Source organism: Cataglyphis hispanica, chromosome 8, assembly GCF_021464435.1.
Source record: "Cataglyphis hispanica isolate Lineage 1 chromosome 8, ULB_Chis1_1.0, whole genome shotgun sequence".
Lineage (NCBI taxonomy): Eukaryota > Metazoa > Arthropoda > Insecta > Hymenoptera > Formicidae > Cataglyphis > Cataglyphis hispanica.
The window spans coordinates 5231467-5250633 of record NC_065961.1 but is presented as its reverse complement, the minus strand read 5'-3'; the positions used below and the strand labels follow the sequence as shown (position 1 = coordinate 5250633).

General features: G+C 35.9%; 1 protein-coding gene across 6 annotated transcripts in view; it reads right to left on the bottom strand.

Moving 5' to 3' along the window:
- The window catches only part of LOC126851450 (uncharacterized), a 65633-nt gene that overhangs the window by 40229 nt on the left and 6237 nt on the right, over positions 1–19167 (bottom strand). For 3 of the 6 annotated variants that reach the window (XM_050595431.1, XM_050595438.1, XM_050595433.1), the window contains exons 4-8: positions 10560–10620; positions 9471–9552; positions 6366–6451; positions 5683–5836; positions 4570–4754 (exon numbers count right to left, since the gene is read on the bottom strand). In XM_050595431.1, coding sequence (XP_050451388.1) covers positions 4570–4754; positions 5683–5836; positions 6366–6451; positions 9471–9552; positions 10560–10620 — 568 coding nt within the window. Of the gene's footprint in view, positions 1–4569; positions 4755–5682; positions 5837–6365; positions 6452–9470; positions 9553–10559; positions 10621–11175; positions 11426–19167 lie in introns of those variants that run through there. The other 3 variants (XM_050595430.1, XM_050595437.1, XM_050595432.1) reach the window with 2 other exon arrangements.

Below are 19167 nucleotides of genomic sequence, written 5' to 3'. Positions count from 1 at the left end.
TGCAAACTCTAGTTTCTATCGTATGTAAATTTCACTGCATTTTAAACATTTTAATTAACGAGACTATTCAATGTAATTAAATATAAATTTAAGATATTAAATTAAGAGTCGATTATAAATTTTCAATTAAATTCGAATTAAATGGAGAAGTAAGTATTGCGAGTTACATTTGCATTTTCGAGAAATTCAATTCAATCTGAAAATTCCGTTTGTAATTGAAAAACTCGATACGCTATGTTACATGCTTTACTTCCTAGTAGGTATAACGATACACACTCTGTATTGAGTTGAGAGAAATCAGTCCTCCAAAGTCATATATCCTTTGCGTAGAATCCGTTTAGGGAACTCCCGAGATTAGACCTCGAGAATTAATATGAACTTGGCGTAAAAGGCCATGAATGATGCGCATAATGCGTTAGACGCGAACAATGGACAGCGGGCGTGTCACGTCTCTCGATACATATGTATACACACACACACACACACACACACACACACACACACACACACACACACACCGATCCTCACACACTACACACACATACACATCCATCTCTCTCTCTCTCGTTCTATTCCACCTTCCTGCGCCTGTCATCTCACTCCTATCTGTTCATCCACGCATCACTCTTCTTTTTCTGCCTCTGCGCGTGTTTTCGTTTTTATCACTTTGAAAGCGGAATATATGCTACTGCGTGGTCGCGGAACAGGAAACGCCATGGGAGAGTGAGCAATCGGTATTCCGCGACTGTGTGTCGCACACGAGTGAACTGATGCTACCACAGAGAGAGAGAGAGAGAGAGAGAGAGAGAGAGAGAGAGTGTGTGCTGCGTATATATATATATATATATATATATATATATATATATATATATATATATATATATATAACGAGAGAGAGACGACGGGACCGCAGGAACGGCTTCAATCACGGGAATGCACTTGAAATTCGCTCGCCTCTACCTCCAGCCCTATGTCGTCGCGCGAATCTCTCGCACGTACGCGCACAAATTGTTATCCGCTTTTTTGCGATCCGGAAAAACTCTCGCAAACGCGCCGTTTACACGGTTTCTCGCGCGCCAATTCTCGACTAAATTATCGGGCTTGATACTTTTCAGCTAAACATTTTTCCTTTTTTTTTTTATCAATTATTAATTGTTCTTTATAGATTAAGCCTGAATTATTATGAAAAAAAAAATGACAAGTGACATTTCAAATTAATTAATTAATTTCGAGATTATATTTACATAAAAACCTATATTAAAGATTCTTAATCACATTTTTTTTTTTTTAACCGAGATATAAATAAGCACAATTCGATGCACCGATAGATAGACTTTATAGGAAATCGCTATACATTCGTTCTTTTAAGGCAATCGTTGTTCGAGCTGTCCGATGCAAATGCCGCTACGACGTGAAGAAATGTCATCGTTTCGACCGGACGCGCGTAAGCGTAAACGCAGTTACCTGGTACATACATATACCGTACGTCGAATGATATCGATTACGAAGGAGAGCGAATCAGTCGGATAACGAATGTCGAAGATTACGATAATTAAACATGGGATAAAGACAAACTAAAAAGTTATCTCGTTAGTTGCTTAGTAAATGATCGATGTACCTTTCAAAGGTTGTCAAGTCAAAAAAAAAAAGTAGCAAATTTAACCAATTTAGAATTATCTTTTAGAGTTTATCTTTTAACAAGGTTTAATTGAGCATTCTCTCTCTCCTTCCTACGCGTCCTTCTCCTCTTTTGCGTTATTTAATTTTTATTATCAAATCTTAATGGAGCAAAGTAAAATTTCCTCAATATCAAACACGAGTAATAAGATCTCGTTCAGAAAATATCACAACATTTTAAAGGGAATATCGTCATAAAAAGATTTCGGTCAAAAAAGAAAAAAAAAAAAATCGAGAGCTCCGAGAAGCTGTGATGTAATAATAAACGCGAAAAGCCGGCTTGTGCAAATGCCATTCTTTGATACGCGTACCAAAAATTGCGTTAGTTGCAATAATCACGCGGGGCTTTTAGGATGCGTCGCGCATGAGATGCGTCTCACTTTGAAACGTGAAAACTGGCACAATTTCCGGGCGCCGGTGCTTCCGCTCGTGCGAAATTGTTATCGAAAATCCAAAGAAACGAGCGATACCGATACGCGCCTCCCCTTTATCTCCCTTGCTTAGAAAGACTCGTATGATAAATAATGCTTTCTCTTCCTCTGACAAAGGAAAAAGAGAAAGATAAAGAGAGAGAGAGAGAGAGAGAGAGAGAGAGAGAGAGATAGACTTGCTGACGACCTTTCGCATTTCATTTTTGGTCATCCCTGCATTCATTTTCGAGCCATTCATTCTGCAGCCTCCCTCGTCAAAAAGCGCTCCGTGTCAATAGAGCGCATTTATTCGCACCTGAGAGCGACCTCATGAATAAGTTACCTATGATCTGTTCGGACCGAGCCCGAGACCCGCCGACGCGTTCTCTCTCAGTTATGACACCATTAAACTTTCCTCGCGTCGTTAATTATTGTCCGCGCATTAATTATTGTCCGCATCTCGTCGCTCGCCGCGCTTCGTTTGACAACAAAGTTTTAAACGAGTCCCTGCGAGGACAAGCGGCGCGATTCCTGTTTATCAGGTCTAAGAACGAAGAACTAAGAACGAACGCGAAATAAGGCAGCGACGCGCGAGATTTCGCAAATAAGAATCGCGGATTTCGAGAGAGCCCGTATCTAAGAGAAAAGCAAAGAGGAAGAAAAAAAGGAAGATAGCTCGTCTGTCATCATAACTCAAGCAATGTTTCTTGGAAACATCGAGTTTTAAATAATACATACAAGGACACGTTAATTGTGAAATTATAATGCGAAAAAAATCGCGCGATAAAACGGGAAATAAAATCTTTTTCATTCTACGCGCGCAAAATTGGAGAATCCTATATACGGGTACGAGTACCACAAGAGTGCCCAGCTACACTCGTGTGCCGAGTCGTCGTACTTCAAGTCCTCTCTCTCTCTTTCTCTTTCCCACACAAGTCCTTATATATGCCATGCATCCCTCTCGTGTCATGTTAGAAACGCGCAGAGGAGAGGACGCCAGGCAGGAAGAGAGACAGCGAGAAGAGGGAGGAAGGGAGATGGCGAAATTCAGCGAAAGAAGAAAAGAAGAGAGAGAGAGAGAGGGAGAGAAAGAGAGGGATCAGGCCTCTGTCGAGGCGCTGCATACCGAGGACTGGAAAACGCATTGTTTAGGCTGCACTCACACCGTCTCAGGATGGGTGTGTCGCGAGCGTGAAATACCGGCGAAGTGACTTGACTCTCTCTTTCTCTTTCTCCTCGGAGTCGAGTGGAGCTTCGACCTGGCGCTCCGACCTGGTGCTCGAGTCACGTCGCAGATATCGCAGTAATTTAATCGGCTCTATCGACGATTCAAAGATGCACTATCCGCGAATCGGATGTCACTCTAAATGAGTCTGCAGACTCGGTCTCTTGCACTCTGCTCGCGGTGCACCTCAGATTAGCCCGCACTTAATCGCATTCGTGCAATTTTTTTTTTTTTTTGAGAATTAGAGTTTATCAAATATAATATTTTTATTAGATTTTTGCAAAGATTTTTTTTTGTAGAAGAAAATAATTAAAATTGTTATTAAAATTAAAATCAAAGATTTTGAAGAATCTTTTTGTAATTATAATAGAATTACAATTTAAAAAAAAAATATCATTAATGAATAAAAATTCCAATGTAATATCATTAAAGCTTATGATAAATTATAGGGGGCAATTTCATATGAGTTACCATGTCAACTGAGACAAGAAGAGAATATATTATAAATGAAGCACGCAGTTGCCAAGATATATTATAATACAAAATAAAAATATTTGAGAGAGAGAAGGACATACTTGTAAAATTACTTCAGAGCTATATCTTCGTATTTGCTAACCGGAGAGATTTTTTTCGATTTTATAAAAGATCAAGCTAAGTATGTTCATGGCGACATCCAGCGGACATCGTCTGAATGTATGCTTTTCTATCAGGGTAAAGCAGAACACGCGGGATTATAGATTCGAGTAATCCAAATAATTGTCTCTCATTAAGACACTCACCGCTTGAAGCACAAGTGTGTGCTTGCAGAGTGGATAAATTATAATCACGAAAACTCGCAATTAAATATTTAAATTAGTTGTTAAAAATGCTAATTTCGCCAATACTGAATCAAATCTCGTTCACTTATCAGACTCATTTCTTGCCAAACACACTTAATAATCCTGTTCTTAGCGCGGAATTGACCGTTAATTATCGTGAGTAAATAAGTAAACCATATAATAATTAACGAACAATTTTCCCGAAAGAGCAGCCAATAAAAAAAAAAAACTTTTAGATCGAGTCGTAAAGATAAACCGCGAAATGTTCACCGGGTTTAGTAGATAAATGCCGAAATGTTGATCGCACGAGAAAATTCAATGGACCTACAATATAAAGGACGGCAACAAAGACGAGAAGCGCCGATCGAGCGATTTGAAGAGGAGCATAAGAGCCTCGGGGTCTCTTAAAACTCTCGCACTTACAATCCAACGTACTTACCTGCAAATTGGTTCGTCTCGCTCGTCCGGTGGATTCAGGAAATTGCCGTCGTTCACCGCCGAAGACGTCGATCCCCGCGGCGACCTCGGGCCGCCCTCCGGCTCGCCAATCAGCACTTCTGTCCGACCATTTTGGAAAGGGCTGCTCGCGCGACGTTCGCCAATTCTTCCTCCCGGCACCGGTTGCTGTCAAGCAAATAATAAGCAATTTTACAATTTTTTTGAAAGTCACACCCAAGATATAAATCCGAGCTTGTCGCGTTTCTCTCTTTTCAGTCATTAATTTGGAATTTTTTGAGCAGATTTTTCCTTAACGATATTATTTGATTATGATGTCTAGTGTTTGTATGCATGTGTGTGTTAAATATTTTTATAATGACAATGCGTATAAATTTTGATACTAATTATTAATTATAATATAATTGATTATAATATTATAGTATTATAATATACACAATATTGCTTAATGCTGAATGATTGCTCATACTTAATTTTAGTGTTCAGATAAAGATAAAATTCAAGTATAAGAAAAAATAAACTTGGAGAAAATTTGTAGCCCGATCATTAATTCAAAGAAATACAAATAACAATAGCTCGCGAGTCTTGCGAGAAGACTCTCATTAACGTGTCTAACGTTGGCAATTAAGCACGATAAACTACCGATGCCGATTTACTATTCCGGGAAACTATGTGTTTAATAATTACTTAAGAAATCTACAACGGATGTTGCTTATATAAGCGACGCGCGATTGGTGCCAACGTAATATAATGTTGAAAAAAATGTGTCTAAGAAATCTGCAGTTATAATATAACTTATATATGCAGAGCACATGCAATTTATATTATAAAATATAAAAATGTATAATCTATATGTATGAATATGTAATAAATCGTATATATTTCTAATTATTTATATTAGAAAATTTAGCGTAATAAATTTATTTAATGTTATAATAGCAAAATGTTTTGTAATCTTTAAATTGTTATTTTTAACACTCCTTTGTAACATAAACAAAGTCAAACCAAAAAAAAATTATATCTCGAAAAATCAATTTTTTCGAATATAAAATTTCGTTTGTATTTACTTGAAGATTACTTAAGGATATATACTAACCAAGAGATTCGCCTCTTCGTAACTATGTTGTTTTTCCAAAACGTCCTTCCGCTCCTGCGAGACGTGTTCCACTCGAATGTCTGCCTCTTTCGCTAATCCTTTAGGAATCGTACCGTTGCTAAGTTTCGTGGAGAAAGTATTCGTGCTCAATTCCCTGAAAAACAATTGAAACAGGATTGAATTAATTTAAATCTTCTAATATATATAAGAAATGTAAAATATAAAATGATAGCTATAAAATTAAATCGTTGAACAAGATAAAAACGGGCGAATACGCGGCAGCATTGTGAAGGGATATCAAACGCGACAATCGCAATTTGTCATATCCGGCCTGCGACGATACCTTCTATAGGTATCGTGCATATTTTCCCTGGTTTTACAACACACATTGGTGGTTTATTATGCTTTGACAGGAACATCCCAGGAGTTATTAAGCCTTCAGAAATTAATTACAAGAAGCGGGTCCACAATTCAATACGAATTATTTTTTGAATTATTAACCGTAGTATATCTAAACTCCGATTTGTTTATTAATTTTAAGTTTAAGAATAAAAATTTTACAAAAAATTGCACAAAAATTTATATCCTCGATAATCTACATTATTAAAGTTGAAAACAATAAGCTTATTTCTAAAAAAAATTTAATAGTAATAATATAAAAAGAAATACATAAAGGAACTTACTTGTCTGGCAAAGTAACCGTAATTTGGCCATTCGTCACGTCTTTCGCAGCGGAATCCTCGCTCGTAGATGCGACCGCGTCGTTTATCTGAAACATTCGCCAGATATACAGCATTAGTTGTACTTTATTCTGGAGTATCAACCTAACGAGAGTTGACCGATTGCCAACATCACAGGAACGCATTTCCTGATAATATTAGATTCACTATATTGTATCTCATACATATTTTACACGAGAAAGCTACAACCGCGGTAAATAATAAATCCCATCGTGATTGCGTTTTGTTTTTATGTCACCGCACGATGATTAAAAATGTAATCGAATGTAGAATTATATATCACGATCACGTGACGGTTATACGGCGTAGCATTCAATTTAGCTTTATGAAAAATTGCAGAAGCCGGATACCACGGTTTCACTTCGTTTTCGTGTCGCGCGTGCTTCCGCATTTCTGGGAAAAAAAAAAAGTGCCATCTCCACATTTATTTCCACCTTCGATGCGTAACGTATCTACAATTCGCAACACGTTGATACGCACGCGCGCTTCATGTCAATGTTAAAAAATTAATATTAATTTTAGTAAAAATTAGTATTGATATATAATGTTGAAGAATCGATACTAATTTTGATAAAAGTTGTATTCGCCATAAATGCAATCGCAAAAAGAGATAATCGTCGACGTGTCTATTATATAAAACTCAGAACCAGTCAGAATAATGTTTATGCGATAAACGGCGCGGATACCGGACCAATGTCACGATTATATAGTCATGAAAAAGGAATGCTAACAGCTCTTTTCTCGTAACATTTTTCCCTCACTTTTTTCCCTCATTTATATATCTTAATGTACAAAATGTTGTGTGTATGTGTGCTTTAAATTTCCTAAAAAATATTTATAAAAATAAGACAATTTAAAATGTGTGTGAGAGGGAAAAAAATAAAAAATTTTTCTTCTCTTTTTGATATTTTCTCTCAATTGAATACTAAATATTTGTACATCATCAAAAATTTAAAAATATAATTGTAATTCTGAAAAACCGCATGTATACGTAATTAGATCCATGTGTAAAAATATCTAATTAAAACTTATTTTCTATTAAAAACTCATCAGCCAGAATGTTTTAAGCGTCTTCCTACACCGCATCTTAATCCCCATCCCATATCCCATACCATAACGTCGAAAAAAAAAATTGATGCGATGGAATGGTCGGACAATTTCCCGAGTGATACCGCAATCGCGTCGACAAATTAATCCGAGAAGTCTCGTTACATCTTGCGCGCCTTTTAACTGAATTATCGTGCTAATATGAAAAAAAGACTATAATATGCCGTACTGTGGATAGCAATAAACGCCTGTTAACGATATGAATTGTAATATTGAGAAAACTCGTTAACGATCCTCACGTTACAACAGCTTTCGTGTGGCTTCTTCATTTGCACGAGAGAACTCGCGTTGCGTGCTCGCCTGCTTATACGACATTTTAAGCCCGCATGCTGTATCGCAATCACGCGCAAAACAATCCCGCATACCCTAAAATAAATCTCGAACGTAGTTAATAATGAATAAAAATGCGCGGAATTTTTTTTTTCAAACTTTTATGAACAATATCTCCTTTCCCCTTCTTCCCCCAAAAAATAGAAAAGCAATCAATTTTATTTAATATTTGCAAATACGCGATCTTATATTTACATTTAAAAACGTGCGAATATATTGAGAGGAGACAATTTTTTTTCATATCTATAAAGCACAAACATAAAAAATGTTACGCGTTCGTAGCGTCAAAATGTAAATTTATCTATTAAAATAATATCGGCTTCCGTTCCTGCTAAAAATCACGGTATACTTTTAAATAAAGTGTGTCGGTGATTTTAGCCAATTGATCAGTGATTAGTGTCAGGTATCGATACACAGTATCGAAACACGTTCTTACATTATTTTCTTCTCTTTTGCTTTACGAAACACGACCTCATAAAACTCATTATTGCGTAATCGTAAAGCGCTATTCGAGCCCGGGGAATTCGGACGCGCGAAGGCGCGCGAGCGATGCAACCGGGGAGAGAAACGGGCACATACGTAGCTCCGCACTCTCGCGTAAACAAGGCCGCGCATAATCGCCGTACCCGCCGCCGCTCACTCCGCTCATTTACTTTGCATTCCGCATTTCATAAGCAGCCTCCGCGCCTAATGATTTCGCTCGCGGCCCGATCGATTCGTTCGCACGCAGCCGCGGGATTCGCGGACGCGAATTGTTTAGCATGCCGGATTGGATTTAGCGACGACGCGAGAGCGGAATAAGAATCGGCCCGGATGACAGAAACGACGAGAATGCGCTTCTCCGTCTGCTATTCACGTGTGCGACCAGATTGTATTCAGTATTACCGAATTAATGTTTCCGAACGCGTCCGTGCGCGAATTGATTACGCGCGAGACACATGTCTGTATAACACGCACTATTAAATATTTTTAATCTTTAATTTTTAAATAATTTAAAATTTTAAGAAATTTTGAGGAGAAGTGTATTTTGAATATTATTACTTTTATTAAGATTATTAAAAGTAAAAAATCAAAGTGGAATTTAAAGGGCCGGATGTAACAAAAACTATATAAGATGAGTCCAAATGTTTCTGTCCTTGAGATTTATAGGAAATTTAATTCTGAACAAAAAGGCTTGTATAAACATGGAACATCGAGAAATGCTTCCTTAAAAAATCAACGCCCAAAGAATTAATTTCTTTGTTCAGTATTAATTTCTTATAAAATTTCTTACCGGAAATCTCTGGCCGGAATGTTTAGACCCACCTTATATATGAGAAATTCTCTCACTTATTCTTTTAAACGTTAAACATGTTAAAACTTTATAAACGAGATATCGTAACGAGACAATGACCTAGTACGTGTAAAGATCGATAAAAAGGATGACGAAAAATCACGTTTATTTAAAGTGACGATGAATTTGAAGTCGATTCTAGCATAAAAAGTGACTTTCCATTATTCGGCGAGAAAAAGGAAAAAAGAGAGGCGTATCTCATCGTGAAACTATCGAATCGCTCCAACACGATATTAACAAGCGATTCGACTAATTATGTGTCCCACGCTCTCGCATACCTGCTGATGTAGAATGCCCTGGATATCGCGCGGCTGGATCTTTTTCAGCGCCGTCAGTTTCTGCAGCCTCTCCCGCGCGCTCCTGCAAACAGAGAAAATATCCGTTTGTAAAAGATATGTCGCTATGTTTATCCTTATGCAAAGGCGAACGAGATACTAGAATGAGGAGAGTGAGTTACGAGAGAGACAATCCTTATCGCTACAAACGACAGTGTTTTCTATTCGCTGCTTCTTTTTCAGTCTTTCTCTCTTTCTCTCACTTGAAAACGCAAATACAACTGCGTTTGCAAATTGCAAGTAAAACCTGTTGTTGAAATCTAATTTGCAACAGCGACAAGACAAGAAAGAGAAAGAGAAAAGAGATTATCCATTTCTATTAAAAATACTTTCTCGGAAAATAATAATCAGGAGCAATTTAATGGGCGCTATTTTTTTTTTTTTAATAAAATATATACACATACATATATGATTGCTTTTCGTGGTTGAGATAAATTATATCCTTGAGCGATTAAATTTTGCATCCGAGAAAAAATGTATCGAGATGAAGTGAACGTGCAAAATTGATTCTGTCTTATTACTATCATTAACAATGAGATACCATTAAGTCAGTAAGTCTGTATGAAAGAAAAAAACGACAGATCAATATTCCGAAGGAATATAAAAAAAAAAAAAAAAGAATGAGACAGAAAACGGAGAAAAGAAGAGAGATATCTGAAAAATACGAACTTTTCCCGATTACGCGATATCTCATCACGGACTGTCATTATCGACTCGATTGAAACGCATACTTCCGTGGGATTCTCGTGACATTTAGATGACGCATTCTCGCGTTCAATCAAAAACACATATTCGCCCGCCGGACATCACCGCCTTTTATGTGACGTTTAATCGATACACACGATTCCGCGCCCCGATAGGAATGTATTTACCAGGAGCGGGGCACATTTATTAGAGATTTCCCGCTCTCCGCATGCGTGAATTCGCGCTCGTGTGTATTCAAGAGCGTGCGTTTCTTATAAGCTATTATAACGCATTCTAAATGCCAACAAGATCTTTATAATTATCGATGCAATTATCTCATTATCTCACCTTTCGACGGCGATAACCCAGGCGTCTCGTATCCGCCCAGCGTTTGGCCCGTCCAGCTCTTCTGTCAGAAATTCAAAAATTAATTAAACTAAATTTATCGCATATTTAACATGTATATCAAAGAACTCATTATCAGGCCGCGGTTAAACAACGGCGGCCGTGTAAAGGAGAAAAGCAGAGATAAGTGAAGCATAAATCGAGAGTCTGACAAATTCCCTTCGTTTCTCATTTATACCGCGCGAGAAGCCACCGTGATTCCTTTATTAATTTAATACCTCCCTCCGTCCGCGCGGACGGTGGTTTGTTTTCTTTTTTTTTTTTTTGCACGCGTGCGCAAAAAGAAAATTTTTATATCCATCCTCGGTTATAATCTAACGATCATTCCACTCGGAAATATTGATAAAAACATTTTTCCACGCGAGTTTAACCTCCCTCCACGATATTAAACGGGCTAAATTCGTTGCGTCGCGCTGCGAAAACTTCGTTATACGTTGCGCGCTGTCCTCGTAATTTTTTGTCCATCAGTTATTTATATATCCTCCCTCAGCGGGGACCTACCGCGTGTATCAACCCACTTTTCTATAAAAAAAGAATAATCTGATCGATCGCCAGCTACCGTTCTTAGTGCATGGCGCGTCTTCTTCGTCGGCTTCCTCGTCGTCGTCGATGAATTTTATACCGGACAGATCAAAATGCTTCTCCAGATCTTCGGATTTCGTCTTGTAATTCGGGAATTCCGCGAATTTCGGGGGATCGTCGACGATCGATTCGTCGACGATGATCGAACGGCTGTCGAGGCCCGAGCGCGTCGAGCAACCGCAAAAGATTAACTTGCGAAAGAATTTCGACATGTTTATATCACGCGTAAATAAACAACTTTTATCGAGCATAAAAAAATTGTTACTTTATGTTCAAAGCTCGAGAAATTCCTCTCACAGCTATGTTTATGTTTTTTATATCGGCATTGAGCCGCATTGATTTAAATTTATTTTTAATCTTATTCTATTTATAAAAGCATCTTGTTCGATCATAAATACACACGTACTACGAAAGGACGGAATATAAGAAAATAAAAGAGAGCGCGAAGTATTTATCTCTTTTATCTTATTATTTAAAACGCGCAATTTACTCGCCACATTATGCCCATTTTTTTATTTTTCTAACTTTAAATAGACAGCAAATTTCTTTCTCTATAAAACGAGTAACGAATAAATGTCATCTACTATTCACTTTCCTCTAACGCAGCGATATTTCAAAAGTCATAATTGGCAATCTGATCAATTCATCGGTTACACTGGCTGCAGTCGATTGGCTGACTTGTTAACAATATTCGGAATATTGCGATAGCGACACAGTTCGAGAGACCCCGTGAATGAAAGATTCGCTCCTCCGAGAAGCTTCCCGAAAGCTTTTCTGAAAGAGAACGATATTCGCGTGTGCACGTGTGTCACAAAACTAGAAAATAAACTCTCAGTCGCCGCAGCCGGCGACTGAGAATGGATAGCACAGACGCATTCACGAAGGAGTTTATATTTGGAACTACACGCTGACACAGACGATAAAAATTGACAGAGAGCGCCAGTTCAACGTACCTCAACGTAGCGCGGATAAAAACGAAATATATATTTTTATGTAATTTTTTTTTTGCGGCGAAAATCTACGCCATCATCGAAAAAATTTCTCAGAAATTGAAGGGAGGAACGCACGAGATCGAATAGCGTGCCGAGTTGTTCTTAAATTCCTAAAATACGTGTAGACCAACCTCCCGTCCCATTCTTTTCGCTATCAGCTGATGCGATCCCCGACCTGGTTTCTTCGCAATCCGCTTTGGTGCGAACGGAGAAGCTGATTAAATATACGCCTGGCGGTTTTCGTTCTAAGAGATCTCGGGACATTTTTATTCTCGACTATTACAGATTTTATGAATAAAACTTCCAATTTTTGTTTTTCGCGCTCGTGTCAGGATAAAATTGTTGCAAAAAAGAAAAAAAAAACGGGAAAAAAAACAGATAAACTAATCTCTCAAATCAGAGAAGGGGATACGAGAAGAACAATCGATTGTTTTTTTTTAAACCGAGAGAGCCAGATCAAATTAAATTTTGCATAACATTTATTCGACTATATAAACCATTTATATTTCCCAATCGCCTGCAGTTTGATAGATATTTATTTACACACACTGCACACGTATATGCACTACCCGACAATGATTCGTTCCATTCCCCTTGTGAGATGAATGTAAATGTAGGGATACTCATACTGAAAACATTACAATCACACGAAACTACGATTTACTCGGCCAAAAAAATTGAATACCTTTATTTATTTTTTACACCATATTTTTTTAAATCTTTTATTTATCTTTTATTCTTCTATTCTTTTATTCTTATTTATTTTTACTTAACACGATTCTGTTATTAACAAACAATATACACTTATAAAATGTTAATCGTAAAGTGTAATAATTACATTTTTCGAAAGATAATGCGATGACATACGGAGTGATTCGTGTCACTATCTTCTTACTCGAGCTTCGCCGTACGAATGACAACAACATGACGGCGTATCAAAACAATAACACGTTGTACGCTCAATCCCCTCCACTGTTAAAGTATTTTATATGTTAAATACTATATATAGGGAAGATATCCCCACTCCTATATTCACCTTACTAAGGCTAGGGAAACGGAACGAATCATTGTCGGATAGTGTTTGTTCAATACGATACATATCTCGCGCACTTTGTTCATTGTCTTGTGTACGTATTGTGCGAGTCGCAATTGCATATCACTTGAAACACTCTAGACCAAGTAATTCTCCGTGAAGCTTTCCGTGTCACTACCTGCATACATTTATTGCTTTAAAGCCTTTTGTGCTACGTTGAAGGGAGGAGCGCGAAGAAAATTCGCAACAGTCCCAATTCCTTTTCAAAATGCTCTGGCGTATCACCAAAACGTATTCGGATATATGGCACGGTAATTCGGAGAAAGCGTGTTTTCATCTGAAAGCGCACACCTCATTCTTCTATTCCGCTTTCATCGTAAAACGTTTCTGACAGCGGCAAATGGATATAAGCACGTGCAAGAGTTAGGCATTCAATTTCTTTTCAGGAATAAATTGCTAGGAAATTTCTTGTAAATAATGGCAATGCTAAACGACTATTATTTGATTAATGATTATTATTTAAATGATTATTATTTAAATAAAAGATATTATTTAATTTGGATATTGAGTCATTTCCATGATACCGGCTAATATTCTAGTCAATAATCTACTAATTAAATCTCGCTTTAAACGATTCATAATTTGCTATAAAATTCAAGAAGCAGAAATCTTGTAATAAAAATATTCGCAACAATCAACGATTATTTGAATAATTAATATTAATAAATAGTCCTCAAAGCGTTCAAAATTATATTAACCTATTAATTATATTAAACTATTCGATACAAATCAAAACAGCATACTTGAAATAGATTGCAAAAATAAATAGAATATAAATCACATAAAATTGTCACGAATTATCAACGTTATCCGTAATTATTGTGCATTTATAATAATTATGTTACTATCGATTTATTACAAATTAATAACGTTATGGAATTAAAGCGCAAAGTATTTTTCGCTGACAGTAATGCTCCGTTTAGCATTGAATACAGCTTGAATATCACATTCGCATCCCATGTTTACAATGAATAAGGTACTCGTATGAATGTGGCAAACAGAATTTAGAACCAAATTGCATTTAGCGCTGCAGAGGCGCGAATACAAGAGATAGCACAAAGAGAGAGAGAGAGAGAGAGAGAGAGATGGGAGAAGAGAAGCCTATTATACGCTCGCAAATTTGGTGACGCGGTAAATTCGGGTCAAGCTACGCGTTGCCGCGTTATCCGGAATGGTCTCGTCAAACGTACCGGAGGAATCTACTTCGTTGGAACGGTAACTAGATGCTCGCGCACATGTGTCGTATGTACATGTACACGTGTATGTATATACGATGACGTCGATCCAACTATGTTACGTTAAGTAGGCTTTACCTGAGCTGATCGGAGCCAAACCGCTTTCCCAAAGATACCGCGAGTTCAATAGTCAAAAATAGCGGTGTTAACTCGCAAATAATTACAGTCCCGCGTTAAAAGCAATGCGCGAAACCATAATCCGTGTTTTCTATCTTTTCGAACGATCGAGAAAAAAAAAACAGCACATTTCTTCCTAAAATGTATATAAAGGGGGGAGAAATTTATTCTGTTTCTCTTGATTTTGTAAAAAATTTTGCAACAAATTTTATATCTTGATATTATGAAGATAAATAGAAAAAAAAATAGATAACGTCTAAAATTATGATCTGTCAAACGCGAATTTAGAATGTGCTCTTTGTCTACTTTTCTATATATCTCATATATAATGTAGAATTTACAGATAAAGATATACAAAGAGAACAGTACTAAGGCACGAGATGGTCTCCATCATATGATTTGACGCAAAAGGAGGCGAAAACCAGTTTTCTAACTGTATAAGCTTTAATACAATGGTGTATATATATATATGCACACACAGAACACACAGACACACACATAAAGCACAGCCTAACATATGAATTATTATTTGACCGTCATTTTGACTCCGTATCATAGTACATTTAAATATAACTTCCTACATTTTTGTGAATATTTTTAATTGCAATAAAAAACTCAAATATTTTAAATCTTGCAAAATTTTCTTAACATTTCACTTGTATTCTGTCTTGCACATATATAGCATAATTAACTTTCCGTAAAATCATAATGTATAATCAAAATGTATAATATATAAGGTATAATGTATAATGTATAAGCAAAAAAAAATGGTAATTTGATTGCAATTCGAAATTTTTAATCCTCTTAAATACGCGACTTTAATTAAAAAACTAATATTAGCGTACCATAAATAAAAGGCAAAATTTTAATTAAACTGACAAATTTACATTATTAATTCTAATAACTGCGGAGTTTCTCTCTTTTAACAAACAGTTGGAAACACAAACTATACATAGTGAGTATTTATACTGATTAGTCATTTCTAAGAAAAATGTATGCAAATTTTACAAGGAAAAATTAGTCATCCCTTTTTCCTCGTCGCTTCCTTGATAATCAATTTTCTATATCGTCACGTTTCAAATAGTTTTGTCATTTTTAACTTTTTACTTTCGCGTAGAACAATGTGCGGCTATATCTAAGTAAAAAAAAAATTAAATAAAATTTATTTAGTCTCTCCGCGATGTGTGAAACGACTGACAAATTGTTGGAACGAAAGGCGTCGCTCAAGATTATATTAAAGGTAATAGAGAAACAATCGCTAACGGTTCGTTGACTTTTACGAGCGCGATAACTGTTTTCCGGGATGTAACTACATCGAATCAATCGAGATTGCGATCTCAATCGCATGCGACTGTCAGCCAAATTCTCATTAAACTATGCGCATTACTATTGACATAGTGACTGTGTACTATATCGTACATCAATATGTCAAGTATGCGATATAATCGCATCGACATACATAATCCAATGCATGTAAATATCTATTAAATTCAGATCGACAATTGAGACAATAGTCAAATGGATTGCTTCTCTGTCTCGAAAAAAAAAAAAATATATATATATAATATAATTTTTAATTATTATAATATAATTTTTATTAATAATTAATATTAAATTATAATATAATTTTTTAAGCAAAACGCAAACATTTATAAAATGTTACATCTTCTTTCGAAAATAGCTATTATTATTATTCGCTATTATTGTTCATCGTAATCTAATTAATGTTTATTTTTACAATCATCAAATAATTGCGTTATATGCGATGGAAAGTAGTAAGTATGAGATGCAATGTCTATTAGCGATTACATGACACTTATTTAACATTACATCACTACGCGATATGGTGCGGGCTACGTGGAATGTCTGCGTAAAACCTGTTTAAGAAATACTGCAACGACGGAAATGGCAAAAAACTGTGCATAGTCAGCCTTTCCTAAACGACTTTCTTTACCGCGCATATCCAATATATTTACTTAGAATCAAACAAAGCGTCATTTAAATCCACAACTCTTTCTTTTCATAATTTTCAGAAATTTTCAACTAATAAAATAGAAATTTGTAAACTCGTATGCAATAAGAGTGCAAACAATTCCGGGAAAAAATCTCCTGTACAAATCTGTCAAAAAAAAGAGATATTAGAAAGATTCTGGGATATACCGATGCTACATCGATCGACGATAATCAACTCACACGTTGTAGTAAAAAAAAAAAAAAAATTTGCGGTACATTCGCGGTTCCCTTTTTCCCCTATACCTATACTACATTGCCCGATCGGAATTCAACAGGTTGGGACGAAACAATTTAGCGCGCATCACGGGAGAAAGTGCGGGACGATTTAAGCGATCGCGTCTAATTTATATGTCGGCGGCTGACGATCTGCTCTCCTCCCGGATCGTTCATTGTCGATTTCTGCCGCATGCCTTCTCGCACGCGAGCGCATCAGCACGCACGCACAGGGTGAAAAGTGGAAAAAGGCAACAATATCGCGATATCCGCGACAAATTCGAAATCTAATTTTCCCCGACGAAAATTTTGCATATTGTTAGATCGTTGCCGATTGTTAATTAAATCTCCGAGAGAAAATCTGTTAGATTAAAAATTATATTATTTATTAAATATAAATTATAAATTATTATAATAATTATATATAATAATAAAATTAATTATAATAATAAAATTATGTTATTTTATCTTATTATAATAAAAAAAAATTATTATAATTATAATAAAAAATATATTATTATATTATATATAAAAATTATTATATTTATAAATTATAATTATTAATTATATTAAATTCTTTATTGTTAAAAGATTATATTTATTTGTAGTCTCAAAAACTAATTCATCAAAGATTTTTTCTTCCTCTTGAGCAAGTCTTTAATTTCCGCAAAAATCGAGAGAGACAATATACTGTGGTTTTTCTATATCGTTCCACCGAACACCTTGTATATCTTTGCTCCGGTGTCTGCTGCTTTTGCTCGACCTCCTCCATGTTTAGAGCTCGTAAAACCCGTGCTCCTGTCTTATGTACCGGTATCAGCACCGACTTTATGCATCTTTCGTTTCCTACTCTCCTTCGTCCACATTCGAGAACGCAGTGTAGCGCATAGCGCTTCCTCGTTTCCTGACATGAATGTCGGTGTGTATCCCAGGAATGGGTAAAAAAAGTAAAAAGTATATGAAAGTATTTGAAATAGAAAATAAAAGTATTTATATAACCTATTTTTCTCACATCTATAGCGGATTATAAAAATAATTTATATAAAATAATAATGATGTTTATTAAATCATGTTAGATATTTTCTTCTTTTCCAAAATGTCTCGTTTTTTCCCCCAAAAAAATATTTTTTCCAAAATGATTATTATTGAAACAAATGCGTATTTATTTTAGTCAATTCTTTCTAATTATTATTTAAAAAATTATATTTAAAATAATACATGCACAAGAAATAATAATTGAACTAATCAATGTATAATAGATTGAGAAATAAAAATATATTATTTCAACCAAGAATTTTTCTGATAATTCTTTCAAATTTATTATTTAATGACCACAATTATCACATTTCAAATAAATAATTCCCATATATCAGTTACCCATCATTTTCACGGAGAATAAGAATTTCCAAATAATTTTTGATTCCAACCAAACTATTCAAATCATTATTTTCGATAGTCTGGCATTTAATAGTCTGGTAAAACCGTTGTACACACCATCCGGGGAGCGCGCGTGAATACGCCCATCGCACGACAATACGCGTTTGACACGCACCGTGCGCAGCGCGATTGTTAGTCCGCATCGGGGAAAAAGGCATTCCGCATTATTCGCGGTACGCACGTACGCACAGTGCGGAAGGCGGATGTGCGGCCGCGCGGATGTTGCTCGACGTAAAAATCGTGCCGGTTCGGGTCTCTTCACATCGGCGACTCTTTTTCTTTTTTTTTTCTTTTTTTTCCATTAATTTTCCCAGACATTTCTAAGCTCGACGAGAAACGCAGATTCGCTGATGTTTTATAAATTGCTTTTGCGTATAGACAGTTTCGAAAAGGTTTTTAATGGATGAATTTCGAGACGAGTACGCGTGTTATATAAGTAATAAAAGACACGTCCATTGCAACGGAGAGCAGATCGGAAAGGATGAAAAAACATTCATGAGCGTTGGTGCGAGATGTGACGTTGACCGATGATGCAAGAACGTGACGTCGTCCTCGCGCGCCTCTAATAATGAATTATTACAGATATTCGTCAGTCATTCCTGAATTTCTTTTTTTTCGAGAATAAAATTTAATACAATATTAAAAGAATTTATCCATCTATATGATAATGGATAGCTCAATTTTCTCCTCGAGAAAGGAGAAGTTTTCTGTCAATGAATCAAATTTAACAAAAAATTATAATTTAATTACTTTACAAAATATAGTTAATATTGATACATATATTTATTTATTACACTCTGCTCTCAGAATTAATTTATATTTTACCCACTTAAGATATTTTCTTTCGCTTTAAATATTTTTATTTAAAA